This window comes from Ranitomeya variabilis, chromosome 4 (genome assembly GCF_051348905.1).
Source record: "Ranitomeya variabilis isolate aRanVar5 chromosome 4, aRanVar5.hap1, whole genome shotgun sequence".
Classification (NCBI taxonomy): Eukaryota; Metazoa; Chordata; class Amphibia; order Anura; family Dendrobatidae; genus Ranitomeya; species Ranitomeya variabilis.
Genome location: NC_135235.1, coordinates 656,885,145 through 656,896,363, shown reverse-complemented (window position 1 = coordinate 656,896,363; position 11,219 = coordinate 656,885,145). Strand labels below are relative to the sequence as shown.

Genomic DNA, 11,219 nt, shown 5'->3' with positions numbered 1-11,219 from the left:
GGGGCCCTGTGTGCTGTGCCTGGGACCCCGTTCACTGTCTCTTCCCCCCTGTGAGCTGCCTGGGGCCCCATTCTTGAGTATATCACTCAATCCTGTGCGATGTCTGGGGCCCCTGTGCAATGTCTGGGGCCCCTTGCGCTGTCTCTGCCTCCTGTGTGCTGCCTGGGGCCCCTGTGCACTGACTGGGGCCCCGTTATTAAGTATATCACTCAACGGTTCTCAAAAGCATGAAAAATCTTATCTACAGCAGCTGGGGTATATTCTGGCCCAGAGGGGTATAAACTGGCCTAGTACAATTTATACCCCGGGGTATAGTTTGGCCTAGACCAGAATATACCCGGAGTATAATGTGGCCTAGCTTTAACCCCAGGTATATTCTGGGTGCGGGGGGTTAATCTGGCCTGTTACACCGGCATATTTGACTTTGGGTCAAAGCAAAACATCTACAAGAAATGCATTATACCTATCAATGTCAATGTCACACTGCCATAGGCTTGTTAGGCCATGCTCCTGGCATGATCTAACAGCATAGCTCCCAACCGTCCCTCATTGTGCGGGATTGTCCCGGATTTCATGCTGTGCCCCGCTGTCCAGCGCAGGACGCTGTGGTCCCGGACACAGAGCAGGAGAAACTCCGCCACGCCCCCTTTTGTTAGGCCACGCCCCTTCCCCTGTATGTTCCTGAGTCTCCCAGGGTCACTGTTCAGAGAGGGAGAGAGAAGGGACACTTCTAGTTTGAGGTATGTAACAGCAGAGCCTGGGTGCCGGCGGCAATGTAAGCAGCTGCCAGCAGACCAGTGTGGACTGCTGACAATGCCTGCTAGTATAAATCGTGCGTGGAATGAGTCTGGGGCTGAGCAGGGAGGGATGGACACTCACAGCCTCCCTGTTTGCCTCCGCTGCTCAGTGCTCACAGATAGATGACTCACTGACACTCCAGTCAGTGCATTTCAGAGGAGGAGAGGGTGACCACGCTATTGTGGCTGCTTTTTTTCCCCACGCAAAAAAGGGCAAAGCCAAAGCCCCTGTGACAGTCTGGCACTATCATCATGTGCTATAATGAGACAGCAAATCATGGCACAATTAAGGTGTGTGTGCGAGGTGTATTTAGCGGAGCCGTGTGTGTGTGAGGTGTACAGAATGGAGCCATGTGTGTATGAGGTGTACGGAGCGGAGCCGTGTGTACGAGGTGTACGGAGCGGAGCCGTGTGTGTGCGAGGTGTATTTAGCGGAGCCGTGTGTGTACGAGGTGTACAGAATGGAGCCGTGTGTACACGAGGTGTACAGAGTGGAGCCGTGTGTGTATGAGGTGTACGGAGCAGAGCCGTGTGTACGAGGTGTACGGAATGGAGCCATGTGTGCACGAGGTGTACGGAGAGGAGCCGTGTGTGTACGAGGTGCACGGAGCGGAGCCGCGTGTGTATGAGATGTACAGAGCGGAGCCGTGTGTGTGCGAGGTGTATGGAGCGGAGCCGTGTGTGTGCGAGTTGTATGGAGCGGAGCCGTGTGTGTGCGAGGTGTATGGAGCGGAGCCGTGTGTGTGCGAGGTGTATGGAGCGGAGCCATGTGTACGAGGTGTACGGAGCAGAGCTGTGTGTGTACGAGGTGTATGGAGCGGAGCCGTGTGTGCGAGGTGTATGCAGTGGAGCCGTGTGTGTACAAGGTGTACGGAGTGGAGCCGTGTGTGTACGAGGTGTATGGAGCGGAGCCGCGTGTGTATGAGATGTACGGAGCGGAGCCGTGTGTGTGCGAGGTGTATGGAGCGGAGCCGTGTGTGTGCGAGGTGTATGGAGCGGAGCCGTGTGTGTGCGAGGTGTATGGAGCGGAGCCATGTGTACGAGATGTACAGAGCGGAGCTGTGTGTGTACGAGGTGTATGGAGCGGAGCCGTGTGTGCGAGGTGTATGGAGCGGAGCCGTGTGTGTGCGAGGTGTATTTAGCGGAGCCGTGTGTGTGCGAGGTGTATGGAGTGGAGCCGTGTCTGTGCAAGGTGTATGGAGAGGAGCCGTGTGTGCAAAGTGTAAGGAGCGCAGCCGCGTGTGTAGGAGTAGCTATGTGTGGCCATTATATGGTACGAAGTATTATGTGCAGCCAATATACAGTATGGAGCATCATGTGCAGCTAATATACAGTATGGAGCATCATGTGCAGCCAATATACAGTATGGAGCATCATGTGCGGTCATTATACAGTATGGAGCATCATGTGTGGTCATTATACAGTATGGAGCATCATGTGAGGCCATTATACAGTATGGAGCATCATGTGTGGTCATTATACAGTATGGAGCATCATGTGCGGTCATTATACAGTATGGAGCATCATGTGCGGTCATTATACAGTATTACAGTATGGAGCATCATGTGGGGTCATTATACAGTATGGAGCATCATGTGCAGCCAATATACAGTATGGAGCATCATGTGGGGTCATTATACAGTATGGAGCATCATGTGCAGCCAATATACAGTATGGAGCATCATGTGCGGCCAATATACAGTATGGAGCATCATGTGCGGCCAATATACAGTATGGAGCATCATGTGCAGTCATTTTACAGTATGGAGCATCATGTGCGGTCATATTTTTTTGTTTATAATTATTGTATATGAAACAGTGTGATCAGCAGTGCTAAATGGGTGTGGTTGGGACATGGATATGGGTGTGACTAGTTATGAATGGGTGTGGTCAGAGGTGTGCAAAATACTTCCGGGACATAGTGCGGCGGTGCATGCTCAGTAATGCTTTTCGGCTTTGCCCGCAGTTGGGCAAAGCATAACCGCACGTGCGCAAGGCAAGATTGCATTGCGCACGCGTGAACTACGGAGGAAACCTACTCAAAGTCAAGAAAATATTGCGGACAGCGGGAAAGGAAGGGGTGAATGAAAGAAGAGGAAACACCGCCCATCGGACCGGACACAGGGCATTTACATAGCCCGCCATATTCAGGTGACAGAGTCCCTTTAAATGCTTAGGAAGCCTTTACAGGTGTTTTTTGTTAATTATTCTAATTTACTGAGATAATGACTTTTGGGTTTTCATTGGCTGTAAGCCATAATCATCAATATTAACAGAAATAAACACTTGAAATAGATCACTCTTTGTGTAATGACTCTATATAATATGAGTTTCACTTTTTGTATTGAAGAGCTGAAATAAATTAACTTTTTGATTATATACTAATTTTGTGAGAAGCACTTGTATTACTTACACCGAATTCCCAGCGGCAATTGCTCAGGAAAAGCTCATGTACCACTATGATCGCCATGATGTAAACTTATGTCAAAGTTCATGAAAAGGTTAAACAAATTAAACCTTTTTGTGCATACACGGCTCTGCTCCACAGATGTCGAACACAGGGCTCCGCTCAGCACTCATACACGCACAAGCCCACTTCCTACACAATGCTCCACAGACGTTATACACACGCGACTCCGCTCTGTACCTCGTACACACATGGCTCCGCAACGCACACACAGCTCCTCTCCGTACACCTCGTACACACACGGCTCTGCTCCGTACACCTCGTACACACACGACTCCGCTCCGTACACCTCGTACACACGCGGCTCCTCTCCGTACACCTCGTACACACACGACTCCGCTCCGTACACCTCGTACACACGCAGCTCCTCTCCGTACACCTCGTACACACACGACTCCGCTCCGTACACCTCGTACACACCCGGCTCCGCTCCGTACACCTCGCACACACACGGCTCCGCTCCGTACACCTCGCACACACACGGCTCCGCTCCGTACACCTCGTACACACACGGCTCCGCTCCGTACACCTCGTACACACACGGCTCTGCTCCGTACACCTCGTACACACACGGCTCCGCTCCGTACACCTCGTACACACACGGCTCCGCTCCGTACACCTCGAACACACACGGCTCCGCTCCGTACACCTCGTACACACACAGCTCCGCTCCGTACACCTCGAACACACACGGCTCCGCACCATACACCTCGTACACACGGCTCTGCTCCGTACACCTCGAACACACACGGCTCCGCTCCGTACACCTCGTACACACACGGCTCCGCTCCGTACACCTCGAACACACACGGCTCCGCTCCGTACACCTGGAACACACACGGCTCCGCTCCGTACACCTCGTACACACACGGCTCTGCTACATCCATCCTGTAAACCCCTCCTGACCCCACACATAAACTTCCCCTCATCCAGCACCATGACAACCAGCACAGCAGAGTCCTGCATACACTGAGGCCCCTGATCATGTGACCCCTGACTCCTCCCCTCCTGTGACCTCATCCCAGGTCCTGTGCGCACAGAACAGCCATATATGTGGTGGTTGAGCCTAGAGTGTATGGGCTCCTTCCAGGTCCTGACTGCAGCCCATACACTCTAGCCGGCTCACTGTGAAGATGCTAGAGTGTACGGGCTCCTGTCAGGTATATATTATTGTAGATATAGACTGTACGGGCTCCTGTCAGGTATATATTATTGTAGATACAGACTGTACGGGCCCCTGTCAGGTATATATTATTGTAGATATAGACTGTACGGGCTCCTGTCAGGTATATATTATTGTAGATACAGACTGTACGGACTCCTGTCAGGTATATATTATTGTAGATACAGACGGTACAGGCTCCTGTCAGGTATATATTATTGTAGATACAGACGGTACGGGCTCCTGTCAGGTATATATTATTGTAGATACAGACTGTACGGGCTCCTGTCAGGTATATATTATTGTAGATATAGACTGTACGGGCTCCTGTCAGGTATATATTATTGTAGATACAGACCGTACGGGCTCCTGTCAGGTATATATTATTGTAGATATAGACTGTACGGGCTCCTGTCAGGTATATATTATTGTAGATACAGACTGTACGGGCTCCTGTCAGGTATATATTATTGTAGATACAGACTGTACGGGCTCCTGTCAGGTATATATTATTGTAGATATAGACTGTACGGGCTCCTGTCAGGTATATATTATTGTAGATACAGACTGTACAGGCTCCTGTCAGGTATATATTATTGTAGATACAGACTGTACAGGCTCCTGTCAGGTATATATTATTGTAGATAGACTGTACGGGCTCCTGCCAGGTGTATATTATTGTAGATACAGACTGTACAGGCTCCTGTCAGGTATATATTATTGTAGATACAGACTGTACAGGCTCCTGTCAGGTATATATTATTGTAGATACAGACTGTACGGGCTCCTGGCAGGTGTATATTATTGTAGATACAGACTGTACGGGCTCCTGACAGGTATATATTATTGTAGATATAAACTGTATGGGCTCCTTCCTGGTTCCCTGACTGCAGTCCATACACTCTAGCCGGCTCACTACTGAAGATGCTAGACTGTATGGGCTCCTTCCTGGTATATATTATTGTAGATATAGACTGTACAGACTCCTTTCAGGCATATATTACTGTAGATATAGACTGTACGGGCTCCTGTCAGGTATATATAAGTGATGATATCAGAATGTATGGGCTCCTATCAGGTATATATATCATTGACGGTATCAGAATGTGTGGGCTCCTGTCAGGTGTATATTAGTGATAATATCAGAATGTGTGGGCTCCTGTCAGGTGTATATTAGTGATAATATCAGAATGTATGGGCCTCTGTGAGGTATATATTACAGTAGTGATGATATCAGAATGTATGGGCCCCTGTCAGGTGTATATTAGTGGTGATATCAGAATGTATGGGCCCCTGTCAGGTATATATATCAGTGATGGTATCAGAATGTATGGGCCCCTGTCAGGTATATATTACTGATGATATCAGAATGTATGGGCCCCTGTCAGGTATATATATCAGTGATGGTATCAGAATGTATGGGCCCCTGTCAGGTATATATTAGTGATGATATCAGAATGTATGGGCTCCTGTCAGGTATATATTAGTGATGATATCAGAATGTATGGGCTCCTGTCAGGTATATATTAGTGATGATATCAGAATGTATGGGCCCCTGTCAGGTATATATTACTGATGATATCAGAATGTATGGGCCCCTGTCAGGTATATATATCAGTGATGGTATCAGAATGTATGGGCCCCTGTCAGGTATATATTACTGATGATATCAGAATGTATGGGCCCCTGTCAGGTATATATATCAGTGATGGTATCAGAATGTATGGGCTCCTGTCAGGTATGTATTACTGATGATATCAGAATGTATTGGCCTCTGTCAGGTATATATTACTGATAATATCAGAATGTATGGGCCCCGTCAGGTATATATATTAGTGATGATATCAGAATGTATGGGCTCCTGTCAGGTATATATTACTGATGATATCAGAATGTATGGGCTCCTGTCAGGTATATATTACTGATGGTATCAGAATGTATGGGCCCCTGTCAGGTATATATTAGTGATGATATCAGAATGTATGGGCTCCTGTCAGGTATATATTAGTTATATCAGAATGTATGGGCCCCTGTCAGGTATATATATTAGTGATGATATCAAAATGTATGGGCCCCTGTCAGGTATATATTAGAGATGATATCAGAATGTATGGGCCCGTCAGGTATATATTAGTGATATCAGAATGTATGAGCCCCTGTCAGGTATATATTACTGATGATATCAGAATGTATGGGCCCCGTCAGGTATATACAGTATATTAGTGACGATATCAGATTGTATGGGCCCCTGTCAGGTATATATTATTGTAGATATAGACTGTATGGGCCCCTGTCAGGTATATATGCTGCGATTGTTCTCGTATGCTGATTTGGCATGAAAAAATAATCACAGATGTGATCTGCCCCATAGATTAACACTGGTCCGAGTGCCATGCGATGCTTTCTCACATAGCGCTCGTCCGTATTCTACGCTAGTGTGACCCCGGCCTTAAACTTATGAAGCGACACAGACCACCTGCAGTTCAGCCACCATCAATATTTAAATTTCAAGTTTTTCACCATCCCAAAAAATGCTAATTTTAACCTAGTTCCATAGGTTTCTTAAAGGGAACCTGTCACCAGGTTTTCCCCATATATAGTACCACCAGCACCTATATGCCCTTATACACACCCTTCTAGAATGCTGTACCGTATATACTCACGTATAAGCCGAAATTTTTGGGGGCAGAAAGAGACCCTCTCGGCTTATTCTCGAGTCATTGTCGGCGGGGAAGCGGCGGCTGTCACATACTCACCTGCTCCTAGCACGGTCCCTGCATGTCCGATGGTCTCCGGCCAGCTCTTCCTGTGTTCAGCGGTCACGTGGTTCTGCTCATTAATGAATATGGACGCATAATGGTTAAGGCTATGTGCGCACGTTGCAGATTTGCTTGAGGAAAATGTCTGCATGGTTAGTGCATCTCTTAGCAGAAAACGCAGTGGAAATTCTGTACTTTTTTATGCGTTTCTGTAAATCGTGAGCGCTAAATAAAGATATATTAAAAAATAAATAAAGGAATTTTATGCATTTCCTTATTCAAACTCTTCACGAGATACCCTCATTAATATTAACTAAAGACACACACACACCCATGTAGGAGCATTAACATAATTAACCTACATATGCTGTAAAAAAACAACTAAGAAACCTGCGTGAAATGCAATATGTTTATTTTTCAAAAAATAAAACCTGCATGGGCTCCCGCATAATTTTCATAACCAGCAGTGGGAAAGCTGACAGCTGATGTTACTATTCTGGAAAGGAGCCAATAACCATAAAGGTTCCCAGGCTATTAATATCAGCTCACAGCTGTTTGCTTAGCCTTTACTGGCTATTTTACAGGGGGACACAAAATATTGACATAAAATCCAACCAGCAAATGCTAGGCAGACAGCTGTAGGCTGATATTTATAGCCTGTGAAGAGGCCATGGATATTGGCAGCCCCATAGGCTAAAAACCATCAGCTTTCAGCCGTCGCAGAAATGGCGCATCTTATACTTATATTCTGGCACTTAGCCTCGCTCTTCCCACTTGCCCTGTAGCAGAGGGGTTCATAATTGTGCGGTTGATGTCACGTTTTTATTGTCAAGTAACATCAAGCCCACAGGTTAGTAATGGAGAGGCATCTATCAGACATCTCTCCATTACTAAGCTGGCCTAATGTCACCTTACAATACAAAGGTGACATTAACCCCTTATTACCCCATATGCCACCGCTACAGGGCAGTGAGAAGACAGAGGCTGAGTGCCAGAATTGGCGCATCTTACAGATGCACCTTTTCTGGGGTGGCAAAAACCATGGTCCCTCTCTAGGCTATAATATCTGTCCTCAGTCACTGGCTTTCCCTCTGTGGCACAGAAAATTGTGTGGGAGCCCACGCCAGTTTTTTCAGTGAAAACATTATTAAATACATACAGGCCCCAAATGTTACACACACACACACTACTAACCGTATTAGTCACTGACCTATATAAGTCTAACTGTTCTGCAATGGTTTACTGTATGTAAACCATGTCTCCTATCCTGTCAGCCTCTGCAATGATTTAACAGAAGCCGACAAATTAACTATCAGCTATTCCGCTGTCCGTGTGATATATTATATATATATATATATATATATATATATACATACACACACACACACACACACACACATATACACACACATACATACACACAGACAGTACAGACCAAATGTTTAGACACACCTCATTTAAAGATTTTTCTGTATTTTCATGACTATGAAAACTGTACATTCACACTGAAGGCATCAAAACTATGTGGAATTATATACTTAATAAAAGTGTAAGGCAACTGAAAATATGTCTTATATTCTAGGTTTTTCAAAGTAGCCACCTTTTGCTTTGATGACTGCTTTGCACACTCTTGGCAGTCTCTTGATGAGCTTCAAGAGGTAGTCACAGGGAATGGTCTTCCAACAATCTTGAAGGAGTTCCCAGAGATGCTTAGCACTTGTTGGCCCTTTTTGCCTTCACTCTGCGGTCCAGCTCACCCCAAACCATCTCGATTGGGTTCAGGTCTGGTGACTGTGGAGGCCAGGTCATCTGGCGTAGCACCCCATCACTCTCCTTCTTGGTCAAATAGCCCTTACACAGCCTGGAGGTGTGCTTGGGGTCATTGTCCTGTTGAAAAATAAATGATGGTCCAACTAAAAGCAAACCGGATGGTATAGCATGTCGCTGCAAGATGCTGTGGTAGCCATGCTGGTTCAGTATGCCTTCAATTTTGAATAAATCCCCAACAGTGTCACCAGCAAAGCCCCCCACACCATCACACCTCCTCCTCCATGCTTCACGGTGGGAACCAGGCATTTAGAGTCCATCCGTTCACATTTTCTGTGTACAAAGACACGGTGGTTGGAACCAAAGATCTAAAATTTGGACTCATCTGACCAAAGCACAGGTTTCCACTGGTCTAATGTCCATTCCTTGCGTTATTTAGCCCAAACAAGTCTCTTCTGCTTGTTGCTTGTCCTTAGCAGTGGTTTCCTAGCAGCTATTTTACAATGAAGGCCTGCTGCACAAAGTCTCCTCTTAAGGGCTTGTTTCCATTTGCGAGAAACACGTCCGTATCTCGCATGTGGAAACCAAGCTGTAGCACCGGCAATCCAGAGCGGAGCGTGCAGCCGCATAGGAACACATGGAGCTGCACGCTCCGCTCCAAAGTGCCGGCGCCACAGCTTGGTTTCCACATGCGAGATACGGATGTGTTTCTCGCAAATGGAAACAAGCCCTAACAGTTGTTGTAGAGATGTGTCTGCTGCTAGAACTCTGTGTGGCATTGACCTGGTCTCTAATGTGAGCTGCTGTTAACCTGCGATTTCTGAGGCTGGTGACTCGGATAAACTTATCCTCAGAAGCAGAGGTGACTCTTGGTATTCCTTTCCTGGGGCGGTCCTCATGTGAGCCAGTTTCTTAGTAGCGCTTGGTGGTTTTTGCCACTGCACTTGGGGACACTTTCAGTTTTCCCAATTTTTTGGACTGACTGACCTTCATTTCTTAAAGTAATGATGGCCACTCGTTTTTCTTTACTTAGAATTTGTATTATGGCAGGAAAAAAGCAGCTAACAGTAGGACTATCAGCTGTGTATCCACCAGACTTCTGCACAACACAACTGATGGTCCCAAACCCATTTATAAGGCAAGAAATCCCACTTATTAAACCTGACAGGGCACACCTGTGAAGTGAAAATCATTCCCAGTGACTACCTCTTGCAGCTCATCAAGAGAATGCCAAGAGTGTGAAAAGCAGTCATCAAAGAAAAAGGTGGCTACTTTGAAGAACCTAGAATATAAGACATAACAAAAAAGTGTGAAACAACTGAAATTAAGTATATAATTCCACATGTGTTAATTCATAGTTTTGATGCCTTCATTGTGAATGTACAATTGTCATGAAAATACAGAAAAATCTTTAAATGAGAATGTGTGTCCAAACTTTTGGTCTGTAGTGTATCTCTTTAGATTTTATATACACCTATACTGTGTGTATATATCTATTCTATTGTAACCTGTCAGTGTGATTTTACTGTACACTGCACCTGAATTGTCGGCCTTTCAAAGGACACCGTTGCGTATTTCTCGCAAGTCACACTGATGGCCCGTGTGGTGCGAGTTTTTCGTGCACAAATAGACTTTCATTGGCGAGTCTCGGCTGATATACGGTGCAAATCACAGCATACTGCAATTTCACTCGCACATATACGGCCGTGAAAAAAAAGTGATGGGAGATTAACATTGGTTTGAGTGCTATGCGATTTTTTTCTCGCATAGCACTCGTCCGTATTCCTCTCTAGTGTGACTCCGGCCTTAAAGGGAAAATCATTAAAAATTTATATTTTTTAAAATTTGTAAAATTTCTGATTTTTTACAAAATAAAGCAAAACATATCAACTCAAGTTTACCATTATCATAAAGTCTAATATAACACGAAAAAAAAAAATTAATCTCAAAATCAATGGGATGTTGAAGCATTCCAGAGTTATTACTATATAAAGTGACACTGGTCAGATTTTAAAAAATTGGCCCCGCCACAAAGGGGCTAAGAGCTTGTACATGTGAACACTGTTTCAAAAGTAATTTACCTGTCTCAGGCAGGATTCACACCAGCGTTCGGCAGCCTTCTTCCTCCATTAAGCCCCGCCCACTGCTGCGCCTCTTCCTTCAGCTCCGCCTAAGTCTGCATGCGTCCCCTATCTAACATTGGGTACGCAGGCATGCCTCATTTTGAAGATGCGCTGAACTGCGTCGAACGCAACAGGTTGCATTTT

General features: G+C 46.0%; 1 protein-coding gene across 1 annotated transcript in view; it reads left to right on the top strand.

The window, feature by feature from the left end:
- Nucleotides 1-4,288: 4,288 nt before the first annotated feature.
- Nucleotides 4,289-11,219, top strand: part of LOC143767464 (uncharacterized) — a 74,228-nt gene continuing 67,297 nt past the window's right edge. The window contains exon 1 of the mRNA XM_077255820.1: nucleotides 4,289-4,337. Coding sequence (XP_077111935.1) covers nucleotides 4,316-4,337 — 22 coding nt within the window. The 5' untranslated portion in view covers nucleotides 4,289-4,315. The remainder of the gene's footprint in view (nucleotides 4,338-11,219) is intronic.